Source organism: Andrena cerasifolii, chromosome 13 (assembly GCF_050908995.1).
Source record: "Andrena cerasifolii isolate SP2316 chromosome 13, iyAndCera1_principal, whole genome shotgun sequence".
NCBI classification, from domain to species: Eukaryota; Metazoa; Arthropoda; class Insecta; order Hymenoptera; family Andrenidae; genus Andrena; species Andrena cerasifolii.
In genome coordinates, this window is record NC_135130.1 from 11,592,511 (window position 1) to 11,614,938 (window position 22,428).

Below are 22,428 nucleotides of genomic sequence, written 5' to 3' on the forward strand. Positions count from 1 at the left end.
GGCGAAAGCATATATGCATTCGTGGTCATCATGGCATCAGGAGCACGCTTGCGGTCTGGATTTACGCGCATGTCTTTGTTCGAATCGAGGAACGCCAGTTTTTTCCAATAATTCTGGTAGAATTACTCGAACAGGTGCTCGTGACTGCACGAACTACTATCCTCATCCATTTATACCTGGATATTGCAGTCGTAGATGTTACAGAATTCCAAACGATACCTACCATCTTTAATTCCCTTCCCTACCCGTTCAATCTATCTATCGTGGCCATTTTATTATCCCCAAGTTGTACGGAGACGCGTTCTCAAAGTCTAACTAGGTTAAGTGCTTTTGAGCTTAATAAAAATCTGACTGCCGATACTCCTCACCGTGCTGCGGATTGAAAATGGTAAAAATGTTTGAACGCATTCTTTCAGGGTGGAGACGTCACTGATGGCGAACGACTCCATTTCCCTACAACTCGCGACCTGGGCGCCGCATGGCAACGCGCTGGTTTACGTTCACCAGAACAACATCTATTACAGACCGGAAGCGGAAGTGGCTGCCGACTATCAAATCACGGACACGGGGGTGTTCGGTACCATTTATAATGGAGTGCCAGACTGGGTGTACGAGGGTAAGCTTCTTTACTGACAATCGTCGCAGAACCCATTTTATTATTCATGAGGCATCCTGTGTATCCAAGCGTCTTTCGTGCCACTCCGAGCAAAGTGTCCAACAGAAGGTATCAATTTGGTTAAACGAGTGGGAAACATGATTTGTAATCAGGCTCCTGTAAAGCGCATGCCAGAATGCCAAGCATTAACCCGTTACGTTTGACCTGGAAAAGCGATAGCACGATCATACTAAGCGTTGCATCTACTTTTTGGAGGTTATGTCTTACGCGAGCAAGCGGGACAATAGCGCGAACACCGTGCATTCAGCCCGCGCAGTATCTGTAATAACAGCGAAACCACTGCCTACCATTTCTTCTGGAATAAACAAGTATCACACGGTTGAATTCACGAAGCTCGTAGCGGAAGCGGCGTTATCGCGACGCGGGTAGTTATGCACGGCCCGCTATGTGGCGCGTACTTCAAAATAAACTGGACCGCGTGTAGCAACGGGACATTCGAGCGAGTCGAATGAAAGGGCGTAGGCGCAATTTCCGAACCGCGAGCTGGCAGTTTTGCGCGCGAGCAGCGTTCAATTTGCCGCGTAATTATTTTTAACGGGGCCGCGGCTATTCGAAATTTTTAATTGCCCGTTCCGCTAGCAGCTCGTTGCGTCTGGTCCCGCTTCAAACTAGATTACACGTATTACGCCAAACAGGTTGCATCTCTTTTTTTCCAGCGTCACCGATATTACGCGGATGCGTCCGCAAACTATAGCCTACCCGGCTCATGAACAGTGTGGGTTGCCACTTAATCAACTCATCAGCCGTTAGAGGCACCTTCCAATTTTAAAAATCTCTTCCCACCACCCGGACAGTATCTCGTCCAGGGTTGAACACTCGGCTACCCCCAAATCTAATCATCCTCTCGTCTCCATCAACAGCTCTCGACGCGCCGAGCCCAGAAGCAATTAACAGGCCGCGAGCAGAGGGAAAAGAAATCCCCGGTCGAATCGTCGTTATCGCGGCCGGGCTAACGCGATTCTTCTGACGAGTCGACGCGCTGCGGAGCAATATTTTTTCGCCGGCCCTTTAGCGACACGTCGGCGTGCTTTGTACGTGTGCCCGGATGAGTTTTCGCCCCGGAACCTGGAACAATAATATGTACCACGGCCGTAATTCACACAGCTGATGCTCGGGGGGACGTTGCACGCGTTTGCATATTTCTGAGCCTTCATCAGCCGTGTCTCTCCTCCCCTATGTTACCCTTCGCCTCGTATTTCGCTAAATCGCGCGCGCGAGCGCGCAGCAACGGGGATGAGGCATAAAAATTCATCAGAACGGCCCTGCCAGTGAAAGGAGCCAGTAGAGACTTTTTCACCCCTTTCGGGGGCTGGCCTGGTTCGTCGCGGCACGTTCAATGGAATTTCCTCGGCTTTGTAAATATTTAAAAGCGTTTCGGTATTAATGTTGCTACGAGTCCTGTCGACAGGAGTCCTTTCAGCGATTCCTCTCAGCCGGTCCGGTCCGTCAGGATTCGATTAGACGGCGGGAGGATCCGGGCGAGCCTCGTTCGATATTAATTGCATGCCGATTGTTGGGGATTGTGTAGGACTTCGGATCCGGACTTTCGAATGGCGATCGATAGCGGAGGAAGAGCGGGTAAACCCGGCGACTTGTTTACTTATCAAACGAATTGGGTGGGCTTTTAACTGTGGCAGCTGGTATGGACACTCCTAGCTGAGGACACTGTCAAGCGCCATATGGTGTCCATCGGGACTCCCAACTGGACAGTTGACGCAGATCACCCAAGGCGCTTATCCTCCCCGGTACGAATGGTCTCACCTTAACGCGCTTTCCTGGAGGGTGACACAAAGAGCCGGTTCATTTGCTATGCCAGGCGACTCTCTGATTTTCACAGCCTAGTCGCAATATCCAGACGCGGCGCGGGTTCCACGAGACATTTCCCTTTAAACAGCCGTTCTCAAGTGTTTCGAGCGCGTATGGATGCTCGAATGATTTTATAGGAGGGAATATTGCGCTGCGTTCCGATGGGGGACGTCGATAAAGTGTCAAAGCGTCGACGGAAGGCGTGCCAGGAACTTTTCAACAGCCTGTATTTTGTTCCCCGTCAGCCGAGGACTTTCCTGCTGACGACATACTTTATCCAGTTCCCCTGGAGCGCGGCTCCAAGGATTTCGTCGGCAAGAATTTAGGATAAAGGCTGATTTACACAGGCTGCGGGCGCCCCCCGTGTCTCGCCAGCCCGTCTCCTCCCCGCGCCCATCGATTTCCAAGCCCGCGCGAAACGCGTGTATCTGTTTTTAGAGCGCCTCTATAAACTCAATCTGCCAGCGGACGGACGGGATTCATCGCCAGTAATGCATATGCAAAGTGACTGTAAAATATTGTTTTCCAGCCGGGCGCGATCGCTGCCGTTCTAAAAAATGGCCCCGGCTGTTCGTCGGCTGTGTGCGCGCACCAGTGTAAATATCGGCGATACATCGTCGGGCAAATGTTTGCCCGTGACGGATACCGATTTTTTTTCCTCCGTGCGGCAAAGGAGCAGCTGTTTGCTCGGGAAAATATGTTGCTTGTGGGGATTAATTACCAGGGAGGACCGCGTCGAGCCACCTTCGAAAATGTTGCCTTTGGACCTGGCTAATTACAGGGAAACGCGAGCACATTAACTTCCTTTCGGCTGATCCGAGTTCGCAGCGGAATTTTCAGAGTAACTTTTACAGGGGTGCAGCGTGAAAAGGAGCAAAAGACACTTACTTTTACGCCACTCTTTGCCGGGCTCGCGGAATATTTTAGAAGGTCTGTTAATATTCGTCGCTTTGTTTATGCAGAAACGTGACGTATGTGTGGAGGCATATAGTGCAGAGATCTCACGGCTGTGTCCACGCATCCCTCTAATCCCAGGCGGTATTAAATGTGTACGAAGCGGATTTATCTAACGCGGCATGTACAAGGGGCACGAGTGCCACGAGTTTTGACAAGGGTTAACAGTATTTCATTAGCGGCATTAGGGATATGAAAATGAGCGCGGTCATTTGGAAGCAGTGATAACATTGTGCCGTGCCGGGTGTTGTTCAAGCTCTGGGCATCTTCACATGGCTCCCTGAATTGATAATATGACGGACCGAAAATCGCGGTAATTATTTAGCTGCACGTTGGTAGTTGGTATTTGGCTGATACATCACAGGAAGTACAGTGGGTGGCCAAATTATTATACTCAAAAATAAAAGGTTTGAGATTTTATAAATTTAAGCGATGGAATGGCTGTATCTCTACGAAAAATGGTCGCAAAAATATTTTAAAAACGCATATTTACGCTTGAAGTTTCTAGTTTTTTAATCAAGGAATCAATTTTTTCATCCATTATGATACTGTTTCATCAAGATGAAGCGTAGGAAACGAAGTTCCAGATATTTTTGCCTAGTTTGAACGTATGCACGGGCCAAAAAAAAATTTGTCCCGTAAATCCAACGAAGAGCTCTTATAGAGCAAACATTTCTCTTTAATTTCGTTTTTTCTTTGGACTTGTATGATTTTTATTGACCGAATTATTCGCGATCAAAGCAACAAAGAAACTTTTCACTATGAACACCTATAACTTGCAAACACATGATCGTATACAAATTTTCATGAGTGTTTTGGAAAGCTAAGAAAGTTTCCATTCCGAACCTTTAGTTCCCAATGTAAGATTTTTTTTTTAATCGTATTAAATCCATTTTAAAATGATCCCAAAAATTGACGAAAATGTTTTGAGTATAATAATTTAGCACCCTCGGTATGTCAAAAAAGGCATTTTTACAAGAATTATAGACAAGCTCTTCTTTCATAAATATTACTTCAACGTTGCATTTTTAAGAATCCCAAAGAAAAGAGGAGATTGTTTGAAGCTCCCTCTATGAAACATAACCTCTTCCATTTGGCAGTTACCAATTAGGAGTTAGGTTATGTCTGAGTTAAGAAAATGCAAACCACGGACCGAATATCACATACATTCAGCGTTGATTCGGTTACCCATAGTCTACACAGCGACATGACGACTTCAGATTACAACTGTGTGTACCCTGGCCATGATAACGAGGAAATGAAGAGCGAAAAAGTCGCGGAGTATCTAAATTTCCGGCCGGAAGGAGAAAACTTTGTTAATTAGCGGGGCACTAGGAGCCTGTTAAATTGAGTTTGTTAACCAAACATACCCAGGATGTTATCAGCATTTCGTCATTTGCCAAGATTTACTCTCGTCGCGGTTCCGAATGGAAATATTATGCTGAGTGGCTCCCGCAATTATACGGTACTGCGCAAATAACTCACGTTGTTGAAATGAAACAACATTCGTATCCACTTTCAGGTTCGGAACCAACCACTGTTTATTAACGTCCCACCAGCTATATGGCGGGAGCACACCTATCTCGGGGACGTTTGTCTATGGAAATCTCAGACTTAGTTGCATCCCGATCCCTGTACTTCAATTAATCAGACACGAAGGGCACCGGGATAACTTTAAAAGCTGAACCTACCCCTCGCAGACGACGTCACAATATTCCACGGCGGCTGTTTTCAAATGCAAACTGCAAACATTCTCTTGGGCACGTTTGTTCCTTGGAAATTTCAGGGCGCGGCGCCCTTTCACCCTCGCGCGGTAATTAATCAGAGGCAACAGATGCAGAAGTAAGTCTGATGGTTTACGCAGTCTTCCCAGTAGCCGCAGCGTCAGGCTTGTTCCACCCGGGGTTACAGAAAATATCGTTCTTGCTCGATGAGAGCGCAGGGCCTTTTAATGCAAATTGCCGGATATTCGAGACGCGCTGCGTGGCCATTTTTAGTCGATTCAAGCCGGGGCACGATTCTCTTCAGCCAGGACACCGTGGAGGAACGACGTTATCTCAAATTCTGGCAATAAATTCTAGGAGGCAACGCGGAGCGATAGTGTGTACAGTTTCGCGAGATATCGAGTAGAGCGTTATAAACGTCAACGCAATTTCTGCCTCCGTTGAAGTATACAGGGACGCGATAACAATTCCCCGTCTGCCCTGCAACTTCGATCCCTCATTGTTTTTCTTCGGGGGGAGCGGAAGGAATATCGCGATCCCGATGCGACTCAATATATCTTCCTCCTTGAGAACGTCGGACCGGTCCGCCGGCATAATGCGCGCAGGATATCTCCTTTTATCCTGGCTCCCGCGGAAATTCATTCCTCTAGTCACGAATACCGGGAATGGGGAACGATGTTTGCTAACGTGTAACACGTCAACCACCCCAGGCGCTCTCGGTCCCCTTATTATCGCACTTTCTACGTAGGAAATGGCAGACTTATATCGATTTCCAGCCCCATGCAGTTATTCTCTATGGACATTAACCTCTCCTCCAAAAAAAGGTACTTATTTTATTTCTTCCAGTCCGACCTGAGGCAACTAAAAAATTCGACGTCCACGTAGCTCTTCTAAATCGAATATCCTCACTCGACATGCTTTTCAGGAAAAATCGATTTTTTTTCCTAAAAAAAAAAATGTCACTTTGTAGGGATTCAATTTTGGCCCTTCGCTTGGAGTGTAATTCTATCTACCCAGTGCGCAGTCGGAACCGGTAAACCAGGATATTTGCATTCCGTTAAATAACCGGCAACCGGTTGCTAGGTGTTAGCTTGTAATCGATAAAGCGTCAGGTCGCATCTCCTCTAATCGAATCAGTTTTATCGGTTTAAAGCGGCGGACCGCAATTGGCCGGAACCGATTGGCAGGATATTTGCTGCTGCTCTCCCTCCGCCGCCGGATACTCCGATAAGCATTAAATGAAAAATAACGGGTGCCACGGGCCAATATTTGTTTACCCGAGCCAAGGAATCGTGTTTCATGAATTACACCTTCCGACGTGTTTCGTTTCTTCTCCACCTCCGCAACATCCCGCGCTTTTCGCCAGCTTTGCCACTGTTTCCCCTCTTGCGTTCGTTCTCAAGGCCGTATAGAAGGGCCGCCACGCGAGATATTCACACGGGGCAAGGTGCGTTTTTAATAATTCCACGGTCGCTTAAAGCGACCAGGCGCAAGCTGACGTGGTAATTATTACCAGCGTGCAACATTTCCCAGGCTCTTGCAGAGCTCCCCGGCGTCTGCACGCGCGAGAGAGTCGTTTCGCTGAAATGCACCCCTCGGAAAGTGGCCCTTTCTTTTTGGATTTTATCGTCGAGGCCAGTAGCCGGCGACAGGGTTTAAATGCGCCGCCTCTAAAGCGTATGCTGTCTCCGTTTTTCGCGATTCCGGCCAGTGAGCGTGGGTTAAGTAGTGACTGGTTATTTAATTGTCCTTTCTTTCGAGTCCCAGGGTATAACCTACTTTGGGCACTTCAGCGAACGATGCGTCACTCGATTGGTGTAAGGGAAGCGATAGATGGTTAATCCTGGTTAAAGAGGAACAAGTAGCACCCAAACGAGATGACAACTGTTTAGGGAGAAGCACAATAATTGAGTTATCTTTGGACGGAGCTAAATGGAAAGCCGTGCAGTAACGAGAGTCGACCGTGTTTTAGTGAATGGCTCGTTACCCAACAGAAGCTGGTCTAACCTTAACAAACAAGTCGTTCTTCAACAGGGCAACGTTCCGTCTTGGCAAGTGGGTCATCGTTCAGCGAAAGTTAGTCGCCTTCGGGGCGAGTAGGACGCCATTCACTAAAATGAACGCTAATTATCTCATCCATTCGTGGAAGCGGCAATGGCAACAGAACCCCGCGAAAGGAATTAAATCTTTTGAAATCTCGATTATGAAGTTCGGCAACTGGTGGAACTTGCCGGTGAGCCTCCGCCTCGCGTGGGGCTGAGGTGGTGTAATTGGGGTAAGAGTTTCCATGGCGTCGATACAAGCGAGGCAAGACGAAAATCCATGCTTTCAGCCGCCCGCCCCCCCTTTCTCTTTCTCTTTTTCTTCCGTCCCCGACAGCGATGGATGTGACATTAATAGAACGACGAGGATTCAGAGAAATCCTTTTCTCCAAATCCGTTCTCGCTAATGGAACCTCCTTTCCACGGGATTCCGATTTCTGATCGGGTTCCGACGTATTCTCCCCATCTCCTGTCACCAGCCGCACGTGAAAGTACACTCCGTTCAGAAAGATATTTATCAGCCGAGATCCACCACTCGAAATACATATCTTGCACCGAAGATGGGGCATGAGCAGAGAGAGAGAGCGAGAGGCCAGCCTGGACTTGCAGCAATTTCTTGAATCACTTCTCGAGGTTCAGGTGCGGAAACGTCGTAAGCGATGACGCGTCTTCTTCTGCTGCAAATGTATTTTGTGAAAAGAGAGTAGGGTGGAAAGCGATGATCGAGGAGCTTTGTACTTCCTTGTCGTGGAGATGGTTGCACAGAACTGCTGTACGCTAGGTGATAACCAACGGGGTATAAAAATCGATCAGCTCACTGCTTTTGATTACGGTAACTTGACTGTGACGGGCGGAAACGGAGTCGACAATTCTAGTAGACAGATATGATTCTACAAGCCCGGTTAGGTTCGATATCAGGTCAAGTAGGTTTGATGATAGCTCTGGGCCACTTCGACAGCTTTGAGGAATCGGCCAAATTCAAATGAACTTGTCTTTTTCCAATATCCACCGAGCCCAAAGGACTTATGTAAGGATAACAAGCGTAACCGGGTAATTTCGTAAATCATCCAACCCACCCGTCGAAATATTCGCCAAGCAAAGAACTCACCATTGATTCGCGGACGTCATATCTCCGACGTTCGGCCCATGGGCGTGCAATATTCCCGTAGTCAATAACATCTTCCGGACATTTATGCAACGTCCAGAGTTGATATCGGCCCTCGCCGTCCACTGGATGCCCAGTGCAAACGTTGCATGCATACTGAATGGCTACCCGCACAATGGCCACTTTTCCTGCGCGAAACTTAACCTGCATGCAGTGTATGCCGGAAACGTTATCGAGACCGGCGACGTATGGACGCGGTGTCGAGCGTCACCGATATACATATAGCGGAGACCAAGCCAATGGCTGATCGACCAACAAATGGGCCACCCGGGGGGGAGAGGGATGTTTGTGAATACGTTGTTATGGTGGTGGGTATTGGTTTCAAAGGAAAGAACCGAGAAGCTTCTGCCGCGGGGAACAATGACGGTTTGTAATGAAAATAAATCGAAATTGGTCGAGTGGATAGCCGGAAGGGTTCAAATGACGAATCTCGCAGGTAATATACCCTCTAATTTGGGGTGTATAGATTACTTCGACAAAGCTGACGTCATAGGCGATTGGTGCATTCACAGGCAGCATATTGAAGGGTTGAAAGCAGAGAAGTGGTCTTTACCTCTGAGTCTGCGCGCGTTAAACATTGGAAAGGAGTTGAGGCTTAGCGAACTCCACCCAATAGAAGCTAGTTAGAGTGTTCATTCAATGGAGATGGCTTGGGTGGGAGTTGGTAGCGATCTCCTGTGAGAGGATCGATTATTAATAAACAGATCGTGATGGGACGTAAGCGAGTCGTATGCAGGGAAATGGGTCGTCACGCAGCGGTAGCGAGTCGTATCTTAGCAAACAGGTCGTTACGCAACGGATACAAGTCGCAATGTAGCAAATAGGACGTCATCCAACGGAAGCAAATCGTATCTTAGCGAATAGGGTCGCCAGCGAACGGGGGCGAGTCATATCTCAGCAAATAGGTTGTTATCTGGCGAAGGCGAGTTTGAGTTCTAGTAAATAGGTCGTCGGTGAGTCGAAGCACGTAGTATCTTTGGGACATGATCAGCAGACTTTTAACCCAAAGGCAGGTGCCATCCTAGAAAATAGATCACCCTTTAATGGGTCAAGTAGTATCCTAAGGAGACGAGTTTCGTCGCAACATCGGGTATTATCACAAGCGGGATTCAGGAAAGCTCACCCAGCTGGGCCATCAAACCCAACAACCACGATCCTTCCAAGTATCGCAATGTAGTTTACCATTTTCTAATTTACCAATTTCTTTGCGTTAAGCGTCTCGAACTTTTATCATCCCGCGACATCTATCCGTATAGCCTCCTTTAGCACTGAAACATGCCCCGCTTTGTGCCAGCGTCAGCGGCAGCGCGACGACGCATTGTTCGTCCAAGTTCGTTCATCCGATGCAGTTGTAACATTGTAACTCGGTCTAATTCAGCGTGCAATAGTTTCAACTTCGCGACGACCCTTAGCCTGGCGATAGTTCGAAACGTGAATATTCCGTGATGTGTACCTGTTTCCCATTCTGACTCCTACAGATCCTAAGTCCCTCCATCCGTGACCCGGTCCTTGGCGCTGGAAACTTTCGATCGACAGTGGCGCCATCTCTGACGGAATGAACCAGGAGCGATTGTACTTTTTATTACTGATCCGTCGCAGAATGCTTCGAACAATCCGAAGCATTCAGAAGGGGGTGAAGAGAACGTAAGTTAATAAAGAGTTGTGAATCTCGGGTGGGTTTTAGATTTAATGGGCAGCGAATTATGCGGGGACGGTTATGCAGTATATCGACATGTTACACGTCAATGACGGCGCGAATCATTCCATGGAGACATGATTACGATGCAGGATAGCAGAACCGTCGGTCAATCAGGATGGCGATTAATTGTCGACACGCAAAAACGGAAATCAGGTAATTGGATTTCTGTCGCGCAACGGTCGCGGCAACGTATTAACAATCGAATTACGAGACGATTAATAATCATTCAAGGACCATCGATCATTCAAGCACCGAGCGTGGCACTCGTCAAATCAGTTTGATTATTATTAATTGGGTGATTCGTGGATTCTAACGTAATTTCTTCTTTACTGACTCTTTGTGCTGAAATCATTCATGGAATAATTTTAAATTGGTTAAAAAAAATTGCCCCGCGAATAATTAAATGTTCCGTTCGGTTCGATAGCGATAATATTCAGTATACCGTGAATCAGGGAGCGGATTTAAATTTATTTCAGACCTCTAAGCGCGTGTATTTAAATCGGGCGGGACCAACGACTGTTATTTTTGGAAAATTTACGAGCGGCCGCATTAAAAAAAAGTGACAGGGTGGGAATGCGATTAGTAGCATTCCAGCGAGGCGATGGTATCCGAATTAAACGAATATCCGAATTAACGGGATTTTCCAGCATTTGAAACGATTATCCCACTTGACCTGTTTTCCCTGTGGAAATATGCAAATTTACAAACATCTAAAAAACGTGGCTGAAGGAGTTAGAAAACACTAAGAGCTGATGAATTAAATGGCTAATTAGTAATAACGAATGAAACTATTACTTGGAAAAGGGGATTGACGAAAATCATGTAGAATGCTTCAGCGTCAGTCCTCGAGTGTTGATCGACATAAATCGAGAGATCGTGACCTATTCTTCCGCCAAAGTGGTGCAGAAATCCGTGTGTCAAAGGGCGATTATTAAACAAGGACGATTTGCTCGAGCGCCACAAAGGATGTTCAAATGAAAATCCTGCGGGACCAAGTAAAAGCTGTGTTACTCGGGCATTACGTCTCCATTACTGTTCGACCCAGTTCGCCCGCAGCGCTAACTATGGAATTTCTCGAAAGGAAAAAGTTTTGCGGTCGTTGTTGGAGACAGTGGTTTCCCCTCCTTCCCCTCCACTCCCTTTTTGCGTATTTTATGATGTCACGGCTTGGAAAGTCTTCAGCGGATTCGCCCACCATTCTTAATTAAAAACTCTACGCTCGGACGCGACGGTGGCGCCGCCATTATTAAACTTAAAGCGATTTAGCCGCTCCTGGCAGGGTTGTCCGCATCGGTTACCCGCCTACCAACGCGTGTTCCCGACGAGTTCCGTGTAATCTGGTATTCTTTTACTAGCATGAAGAGGGCCAGTCGTGCCACTTCGTTTTACATTTTAATGCCCCTCACTGTTTGATGATTCGACGTCCCGCGATGCTCTTCCTTCGGTCGCGCACTTGGACCGGGTATTCGTGTCTCGAGAAATTGGGTTACTGCTTGACTACCAGCCGACATCCGTCCGTGATTTCCCGGCGCCGGCAACTCCAAAGAGTTCTCCAAGCAGAACGCTGGAAGCATAAAAAAAAAGGAGATTAGAAAGTGTTCGCTTGAAATTATCATACAGCTTTTCAAGGTTTCGTAGCGGGCTGGGTTCTTTGTTCGCTTGGAAAAAGGAGTCTGACCGTAGAACGAAAGTACTGAGTGCGCAAACAGCAGCGGGGATGTTAACAACAGAAGAGGCAGCGCAACAGAATGGGAAGTGAAATAGTTCCTCGTACAAAAGCGATCACTTCACGGGGCAACGGAATCGAGAAAAAGCTGCCTTGTAACACGGTCCGTTTTCCCCGTAATTCAGTTTAAACAAACTTATAAAAGGTGAAGGAATCCAGGCCACGGCGGAGGAGTTTCTGATTGATTCGCATGCATTCCCGCACGAGCCACTGTAGAATCTCGCAACAGCCGTGCGCATCCAGGTCGATGAAGTGACGTGGTGCAGATTCCGCCACGTCCACCTAGTAAGAAAATTCTTCCCTACATCGTTTAAGGACCTACCCTTAATGCAATTACAGCGAGGGCCATTTTATGCTTAATTCAGCCTCGCATAGAGTTGGGCAAGTACGCTAGATTGGATAAAAACACACCCAACCCAGGCATAGCCAGACCTAACATACCTACCGATTTAATCTTTTTTTTGCCAAGGGGTACTTCCTGAACGTTTTTTCTCTTCCCATTTACAACTGACATATTTTCTAGCATCTAGATGATACACTATCCTCGCCATACGCCTCCACGATTTAACGTTCGCACATTCCGCGTTGAAGACCCCCTTAAGAAGCAATTCTCTGCCGCATTGAAGCCTCCTAACCCTCGCAATCGTGCTCCTCCCTTCGAACTCAGTCCTCTTGCCCGCGTTATCGAGGAGGTAGATGCCAGCGAGAGACCCCAATTATGACTGCCCTTCTTCAAGACGTTTCATCGACAAGTTTCCCGTAGCAGGGCAATTCGTACCACGAAAATTCAAAGCGGCTGCGGTTTATTTACTCTCTGATAAATAGGCTGTAAAGGGAGAGCAATTTCCCTCGCGCCTGGCTGCCTTTCTGCACGACGCTTCAACGCCGAGGAAACATGCCAGTCATTGAAACTGGTGAAAGCCGTAAGAATTACTTACAATGAAGGTGAAAATTGGCTACTGCATGTTTTGCGCCGCGAATTCTCCAGCAGCTAAATCTCACCAATCTGAATGGCATTTGAAGCCGGGAATTCGCGAGAGCCAGGAGGAACTCTGAAGACCTCTTAGAATTTTTTTGGGAATTATTCTTGCTTCGACTAATTTTCACTCGGGCTCCGTTCGCGGAGAAGAAACGAGACTGTGCTCTCATTCCTTGTCCTCGAGAAGGAATGACCCGCGGCGCAGGAGGACGTAAATACCGAGCGTTCGAAGAGGGCGTCGCTGGAGAGAGGGATGCGTAGTAGGGGCTGGCATATTTCGCGAACGTCAGGCCCTAGGCGAACCTTGTAGAGGCTAAATTTTCCTTCGACCCCAGGAACCCCGCGAGCAGAACCGGAAGAGGAAAAGTCGTTGGAGAGAAATGGGGATGAAGAGGGTACGAGGAGAGGATACAGGACGAGAACGAGTTGGGGGTCTGCAAACACAAAAGAAAAGGGACGAAAAAGAACGGGGAAAGGGGAGTGGAGGTGGGATGGGGCGGTGCACAAAGACACGACACTGCGTTGCGCAGCTCGCTGGACGTGACGAGGGAGAGAAATATCCCGAGGGTGAAATTCAGTATGGGGCAGCCGGTGGTATGGTGGGGTCGAAAGGTGAGCAAGGTGGCATCGCAAAGGAAAAGAAAATCTCTGGTTACGACGTACTCCCTTTATGTTCCACTAATTATTTATCTCGGGATTGATTCGGAAATCATTTATGCGGCAAGTTAGCCCATTCCGGCCGCTGTGGTTAGTAGGAGCAGTCGTAGGATGGGCGAGAAGTCCGCGAGTACCGTAGGCCGTATAACCGTCTATTTAGTGGTGGCTTAAATGGCCCACGCTTGAAGTGTGAGGTAACTGATTGCAGCAGGCGAACAAGTATAAGATGGGACCCCGGGGGACAGTGTCCGCGTGTACAGCGACCTAGAGCCTAGACACTTGGCCACTCCTCCCAGGTACTTCTAGTTACAAAGACACGTTTTCAACTCCCAAACATTCCTTCATGGCCCTCAAAGGCTCCTTTTCGAGACATAGAGCTGCTGGGACACGATTTCAACTTCCAAAGATATCTCGCTGCAAGTCCAACTCACATTTTCCGACACCTCAAGATGATGGCTATTTTCACGCAGATGGGATTCACAAATGAATTTTTGTCGCCTGAACTATGCGTCATACGAAGTTGGGTTTGCTTGCGTTTTAATCAGGAGAGGTTGACATTCTTGAGAAAATTTGCTTTCGTCCCGAAAAGTTATTTTTTCAACACGAAAATTATAAATATTTAATTTTCACTTTAAGGTCTAGTTTCCTCTATGAAGTAAGACCTTTCCTAGGGTGGACATGTTCACTTTAATTTCGCAGCCGTTAAACAGTTCCGTTTCCGTGTAACTTCTAACAAATCATTTGCTGGTTTTGCTAAAAGAAATCACGTATTCACCACTTACTTGCCCCAGTCATATTGGTCCGGGTTAGAATAAGAGTATGCGCCGTGGCGGGCTGCCGAGGGAAGAAAGTTTTCTGGGCACGCTTCCGGATGGAGCATCGTCTCCCCTTAGCCGAAGTATTGGAAATGCACGAATGGGCCCTTTTAGCACGTTCGTTAATACCACAACTTTTTCCAATAAAGTTTCTTCAGGCTCGAACATATCACGAGTTATTTCTTAGTAATACTATCCATGAAGATTTTCCCCGCTTCGGCGATTCTTCCATTCCCACGGTTTTCACAGAGCCGCGACTCACAAAAACGGCACTGTGCGAACATGCAGTGCAATTTCTGTGCAACATTTACAGTTGCCGGGGTAAATACTTGCGGGGTGTGTTTTCAGCAGAGCAAGCATACCATTTCGGGCGAAAATGGAGGGAAAGTAAACAAAATGGCGTCGCGTTAACCGGTAGGGAAATTATGTACGTGCGTTAAAGGGTCTGAGCGCTGGCTGGCAATTGTAACAGTAGGGAAGGCCTTCCCAAGGAAGTGCATTCTTTCTAAATACATCGCTGTGAATGCGCTTTTTCCTTGGCTTCCCCTCCTCCCCTTTTAATACATTACTTTACAGCTTAACGCACGAGCATGTATCTCCCAGGAAAAATAATTGTTTCCGGCGCTATGCTCTTAAAGAAACGTGTTGCTGAAACTGTTCCTCTAAATAATGCCTTTTTGTAATACAACTTCTTGAAGCAATTTCGCTCAAAAGTAATTTCGCAGCGGTTGCATATTCTCTTTTCAAAAAACACTGTTCTAAAGATGCACTTTCCCATGGAGAACCCTGTCTGGAAGAAGATAGCTTGCTGGATCGCTCTACGGCAGTGGTTCTCAACCCTTTTTGACTCACGATCTCCTTTTATAATATTCAAATAAATTTAAGGTTTTCAGAATGTACCTCTAACTTAATAATATTAAAAAAAACCGTGACGACTCCCCAGAAAACACTTCGCGACCCACGATCCCCCCGGTTGGGAATCACTGCTCCACGGGATTACGTTTCTTATGCTGTGCTCTCTTAAAAGTTCCTAGGATTACATTTTCTCATAATTGGTCCCCATGTATTTCGACGACTGATGATATCTATCTTGCGCTTGGGTGGCACGAAATCCGAGCACTTAGGCAAATGTATATAATCTATCGAAGCTCTCATATCAGAGCTTCTTTACCAGCTGCATAACGTCTCTACATTTTATTTCAGAGGAGGTGTTCGGCTCAAACAAGGCTATATGGTTCTCGCCGAGCGGCACTAAGCTGGCGTTTGGTTACTTCGACGATTCCCACACGCCGATCATAACGATACCGTTTTATGGCTACCCGGGCAGCCTGACGTTCCAGTACACCTCTGCGATCTCGATCCATTACCCCAAGGTAAGCGTTCACTGAGATCAGCCGATTTTTGTATTCCGTTTGATCTTTCATTCAGCGCCTCGCTACCTGAGACGGGCTAAACTTGGAGCACCGTCTCAACGCAATAGCCCGAGAAGACGAGATCATTTGAAATTGGAGAAGAACCGTGTCCTCTTCGCACTTTCAGACGACTGATTTAGGTGGCAAAGGAAGCAGGAGGAAAAATGTTAATCGTCATATCCACAAAGTTGGCGAGACAATGAGAGTAAAAGAACACTGAAATTGCAGCTGAAAACTTGAAACCCTGCGCTAGTCATTTATCGCCGGTAAATGTACCGAGTTTTTCACGAAACTATTTCGGAGATAGGGCGAACCGAAATTAATATCGCGCACTCGTGTTTCCAGTTGCGCGGCTGTTTCGCGCGATCGAGAACGCGGACCAATTTTTGCCTTCCTGCACCTGTTCGTGAAACTGCGGGCTAACTGAAAACAGTATCCATTTAACGCGCTGAATTCGGCCGCCCCTGTCGTAACAAACTTCCGCGAGCCATTCCGGGGACACGTAATTTAAATAGTGGTCCGCGACGATATACGTGACAAGCACCCTTATTCGAACAAAAATTATCCTCGCCAGGGCGCACTTAGAAGTTATTTAATCCCGTTCAGGGCGACTTTTCATTACAACTTCAACGATTTTCCTTCTAGCTCAGTTTAACTTGCACAATTTAACTTATACGCCCGTCCAACCGCCTGTAACGCGGCCTGTAACCCGTTTGTTCAGTCATTAAAACTTATTGACCTATTTAACTAGTTTTAGGGGCAACACAGTCGGAAGCTAGCAACATTTTCTGCAACTTTCGACAACTTTTAAATATTCACTCGCATTTGTATATTTCTTCTTCGCATCGCCACGATTAGAACTGGTTACCTAGTTGCCCCAAGGGGTCTCACCAGAGGCCTCCCCTTCGATCCCATTTCCTTTAGTTTCCTTGTAGGATCCCGGAAAATTCAATTAGGCACGATTAAAGTTTACATAAGTGACCATTTAATTATTATTAAATTTTATCTAAACCTGTAATCTTGCAACTAGTAACGACCAGCGTAGTTTTCCTACATTTGGAGGGAGTTGTGCCTCTCGTCCGGCACGCGTTCCCAATTGCAAGCCCGCGAAACCTTCTGTGTTAACTCGGTTCTGCTGAAACTCCTTTCGTGTCTCTTAATACGCGAGACAAAGTTAGGAAAAAGGGTGGAATGAAAAACTTCAAAGGAGGCCAAGTCAGCACAGGAAATGAACACGGTTAGCTGCGGAGTTAACGCCCGCCTGACAGACGGGTAAATGGGAAGAACATTGGGTTCGAGTATGGCCACGGGAAGAACGTAATGCGGTGGGACTAAGTAAATTGAGTCGCAAGCGTTTACCCGCAAAGAAAATTCACCGTAGAGCCACGACCAATTTATCGATTTACCTATCATTATCACTGGGCGAGTTATAAATATCGTTTAAGCTCTGAAAACCTTTCGGTCTTTGAACGACTGGCTTCCAAATACTACGCCAGCCGACCCTCATCTCACTGGCGTAGGGGCGCTGAAAAGATGAAAAGCAACCGGGACCAAGGTTTACAATCTGAAACGGGGGATGCAGAAGGGTGTGGAAGCTGGCACCTGTGCATTTTTTAATGGCTTTTTACGAGCCACGATTGATGCCGCTGGCCAGAAGCAAATATTGCCGAGGGGAAAAGACTGCTCTACGAATGTTGACCCAAGCGATGAACATAGCCTCCTTTAACGTGGTGCCATGGATCGCAGTTAATATTTTCCACTCGCATTCAGAGGGGCTGCAGGCACCGTGAATTTGGAGATTCTTTGGCATTCCAAGTTTCAGTAGTAGACTAGTAGACTGAGAATATACTTAAAAAGTAAGAAAATTGGACGTTTAACCTAACAAATGACGTATTTCACCTGAAAAGTGGCCTATTTGATTTAACGAGTGACCTATTTGACTTAACAAGTGGCCTGTTTAACTTAACAAGTGACCTATTTGACCTAGCATTGATATAAGTGGACCTAAACCAGTTTTCCAGCTATCACAATGACTCTCTTTCTTACGCGCCACGCGTTTGAAAATCAGGGAGTGCGATTTGAAGATCACGGAGATTTTCCATTAAAGGATTCGGAAAAAGAGAACCAAACGGCTGTAGGAAAGACTGTTTTGACAACTGCGAAGACAAAGAAGCGATTTGTAGCTCTGAAGGGTATCAGAAAAGCTAGAAATTCCTGGCTTCTTCCACACAATCGAGGAAGACGAAGTTTTTCATGAGTATTTCCGAGATGCTTCCATACACGAACATCGGAAGCTCCACAGGAAAACTCAGTTTACCTAGAACAATCGTGGAAGTAATACGAGTCCTCTGATTTTCAGGGACTTCTTTTCGAAATAGTTTAACACACATTCCGTTTATCTTCGTAAAAGTATCGTTTAAGGGCATTATGATGCCACTATTTCGCGTTCTGAATATTTCAGAAACATCTGAATTCGGTGGGGAATCTCCCATAATAAATTCCGAACGCATCGAGTCGTTTCACCTCGAACGGTGCACACTGCAGAGTAGCTTCGATTTTTTGCATGCCCGATCTTTTTTCCTGCAGAGAGCTGAGCTTTTTTTTGCACCATCCGATGTAAAGTATCCTCTTTTTGCGAAAAGTCCCCCGGACCATTTTTCTTCCCGCTTTTATTTCGCCGTCGTTCGCTATACATTTTTCAACTCTCCACTGCATGCTCCTGTTGATTTGCGGTAAACCACAATATGGCCTGCTCGAGGAAAATATTGCTCACTTAAACCTCTATAAAACGAATTCTTTTGTTCGCCGGAGGAGAAAAGCCCGCCGTTTGTAAATGCAAATTTAGAGCTCGAACTCGAATTTCTTTTCACCATGAACGTTGCTTTACAATCCCATAGGTCCATGTGACATTTCTGGTCAATTCTGTGCTCGGGACTCGTGAAATCTGTTTCGTTTTAATAAGATCGCAGGGCCAGTGTCTTCCGCACAATCGTGCCGACCTGTTAAGCGAAGAAAAAGTGACGCTTGCTCCTCGGGGGAACGATGGTGTCCCCTCTTAAACTCGAATTGCAGATAGATTTCCGACGGGGACCGGAACTAATTACAGCAGGGAGTAATTAAATTTTGATATGACGTTCTGATTAAATTCTCGTCCGCGTGTGCTGAATGAAGGATGCTGGCATGTAGAATTTATGTCACTCGGTTCTTAATCTCGTTCCCTGACAAAGAGATTCTTTTCATTCCTCTTTATTGTATTAATCTGATCCCCGGTTTGTTCACTAATTAGTAAAATTTCCGCTATACCCCAGTGAAAATAATATAACACTTTAAACAAGTTTTAATGAAATTGCTGCAGCGAAACACGAATGACCGTCTAGCGTTATTAATCGATGAACGCGGCAATCGTACAAACCACCCTCCCTGCTTTCTGTTTCAGAGCGGCACTACCAATCCCACGGTGAAGCTGTTTTACGTCGACTTAAAGAAGGTGGTCCAAGGTAACGTGAGCTTAACTGAAATCGAACATCCAACCGAGTTATCCTCCACGGAGCGGATTTTATCTGCCGTCGCTTTTCCTACGGACAATCTCGTGTACGCGACCTGGATGAACAGAGTGCAGAACAGGACATACTTCCATTTCTGTTACGTCGACGATCTCGTCCCAAATTGCACGACCGTACGTATCCGCTACCCCCGGCGGTCCCTTCCAAGCCCTTTTCGCTCAGCTAATTTCTAGCTTTGACAAGATAGCCCGATAACTCTTGTCCCCTTGCCCGCGAGCTTAGCAGATTTTTTCCTCCGCTAATTCACCCCTGTCGAAGAAGAATGAGAATCGGGGTGATATACGGTAATCTTCATTAAAATTTAAGGGCCGTTTTACCGTCCATAAAAGACGGGATGTTCTTTAATTAGAGTCGAGGTCTGCCGGAAAATTTTCAGAGTGTTTAGCCAAATATGGTGAAAGGGTTCCTCCCACGAGTTGCTCTTTGAGAATCATGTTGGTGCCTCGAGCATTTCTGTGCATGCTAGCTTCTCAAATTTTGTTTTTCTCCGATTCGACTAATTTAAAGTTTCGAGAGTGCCGTCGGTGAAAACTCTGTTTACTCGCGAGGGGTTCACTTTGCTCAAAGTACGAGAGGTGGGCCATTTTACGCGTCTAATTGATCAATCTTTGCTTGTCGATTTGTACGATTTTTATGAAACTAAAATTGCATGCAGTTGACGTGGAATTAGGGAGAGTTTAAGCTATCGATGAAAGACTCCCACAATTGGTCCAGTCGGTACAGTTTCCTGTCGCGAAACGATTACCTAACACCCTGGGGGCACGGAATGAAATATTCGTCTGTCCAGGGGTGGTCATACTTCGAGAAACACGGATGGGTGGAGCAGTTCGAGCCGCCGGTGTTCAGCAAGGACGGGAATACGTTCCTGACTATTCTGCCGCAAAAGCAAAGCGACACCAGGGACTGGAGGCATGTAGTCGCCATTACGAACGTATCCTCGGGCAAGCCGGCCAGCACTGCGCTAACTTCCGGCCACTTCGTCGTAACAGAGATAGTTTCTTGGGACGAAGAGAATTCGTACCTGTAAGTACATTCGAAAATCTTCTGTTCTGTTGCAACGAGCCCGGCTATCACCTCGTGTAAGTTCACCCTAAGCTAACGTGAACGGGTGGGAATAGCATTGCGATAAGAAGGGTGGAGACCCTGAATGGGAACATTCAATTAGGGCGACTGGGAGCTGTTAAGGTGGTCCGCGACCAGCCATTTTATTAGAACCTGACTAGGTGGACCTGGAAAAACCTTGATCTCTTCGATTTTTAAGGCAGAACAATGACGGTGGGATCACTTATCTAAGCCTTTATCTCGGTGCCAATTCTTACATCTCTTACAACTCCACCGTTCGCAGTTCTGTTTTACTTATCGAACCAACTAAACGGGGCTTGATAAACGGAACTTCAGTAGGCACCCCATGATATAATCTCCGCCATCTATAGTAGACCATAACCTAACAATGGGCAACTCACCAAAAGCGTCTTGGCCATACCATTAGTTATACCCTATGAATTTGCGTTTCTGAGGGGATTTAGAACATTCGCACCCAGCCCCAGATTTAGCATCCTTGGAGCACCCCAATTGCGTGACACTCGTACACAATGCATTAACAGACATTCGGACAAAGACCGCGCTTGGTCGTTGCTGCAGTAGCGCCCGTCTTGGACGGCTGAAGAAGCTTCTTGTCCCGTTCTACAAAATAATTGTTTCGTATAGAACAAAGGCTTGTATCGACAGGTTCGAAGGGGACTTCTCGGAGTGGAAGGCGCGACCTTAAATCTTCACGGCAATCGAGCAGCCGAGGCGTTCAAATATCGACATTAAGTACACCGACTTACCTACGTACTTTCCATTATTTCTCGATAAAATACGGCTCATAAGGGGCGATATTACGCCGCGGGGACACGATATTGGAGGTCCTCGTAAAATCACGCGCAAACCGTCGTCTGGGGTGGCAGCGCCCATCTAAAGAACGTTATCATTTATCACGTAAACGCACCGTTAGGCATTGATACTGTGCTCGACCCACCTAATTCAATCTCCACGCCGTGGAAGAAGTTAAAATGGTATTCATCATCGATTAAATTGCTCGATGAAATATCCCCGGCCCCCTATATCACGGAGATTCGTGCTAACATTTGCTATAAAATTCATTTCACTACGTTATTAAAGTACATACCCGCCTATAATCGATCTTACATTGTCGTTTTTCGGTTCACGAGATTGCGGAATTTCAATTATTAACCGAAGCAGTTTTCGAACGACTAAACGAATTTCCCTAACATGATATATTAGCCCTCTGTATTTGAAATGGTTCTGTTGAATTTCGCTTCAAAATTCCATGAGCGATCCCTATTGGAACTTTTCGCCTTTTCTGTTTACATAATAAAAGGAATTCAATTACGCTCAGTGGAGCGGTTTTATGAAATGCATTATGCATTAAATTTAACGATCGTCTGATTACGTTGGAACACATTATAGAAGTATAAGGAACATAGGTGACATCGATTTTACATAAAGCAATAGCGTGGTTTGTGTAATTGAACACGATGGGGGTAGGTTGTTCAGTGCCCTTGAGCCGCTAGTCCACTTTGTTCCAACTATAACAGAAAGATATAGCATGGGCGTCCGGAGGGGGGAGGCAGTTGCCCTCCTGGCTTTTGAGAAAAAGATCGCTTATTTTTAAAAACTGATCTTTATTGAGTTCATACTAAAAAAAGTGAATATTTTTAATTTTCGGTTTCAAATTATTAATTAAATTGGCACCAGCAAATGGAGTTAAAAAACAACAGCGTAATTCGTCGGTATCATCGTCAAAGTTGCACTCACCGCTCTGGAAAAAGTTCTCCAATAGTAAAATGTTGTCATGAGAAATCTTAGTCCAATAGAGGCGTTCCTCATATAACATAGGAGGATGATAATGAGGATGCATTTATCAACCGAGGAACCGCGATCATTTAAATTCCTTTTTATTTAACGGTGCGCTGAACCATAATTCCAGCGAAAATTCTACTTAAACGAGCCAATATTTTCGTTTGCCGGTCGATGGAGAGTTGATTTTCCGTAAGACCTTTCCCCTTACCACCTTTATGCGCGATATCTGTTCGCGAAAACGCTGAAAATCGCCTTAGGGAACCTTCCCCGTGGCAGGCGGGCAAGAAAAATACGGGGAAAAATCGTTCCCGTGGCGTTTTCAAAGGGAAAAGTTAATAAGCAGTG

At 46.4% G+C, this 22,428-nt stretch overlaps 1 protein-coding gene across 10 annotated transcripts in view; it reads left to right on the forward strand.

Moving 5' to 3' along the window:
• Window positions 1–22,428, forward strand: part of LOC143375769 (venom dipeptidyl peptidase 4) — a 116,359-nt gene that overhangs the window by 64,036 nt on the left and 29,895 nt on the right. For all 10 annotated transcript variants that reach the window (XM_076825211.1, XM_076825210.1, XM_076825217.1 and 7 more), the window contains 4 exons: window positions 417–616; window positions 15,447–15,616; window positions 19,092–19,331; window positions 20,006–20,241. In XM_076825211.1, the coding sequence (XP_076681326.1) occupies window positions 417–616; window positions 15,447–15,616; window positions 19,092–19,331; window positions 20,006–20,241 (846 nt within the window). The remainder of the gene's footprint in view (window positions 1–416; window positions 617–15,446; window positions 15,617–19,091; window positions 19,332–20,005; window positions 20,242–22,428) is intronic.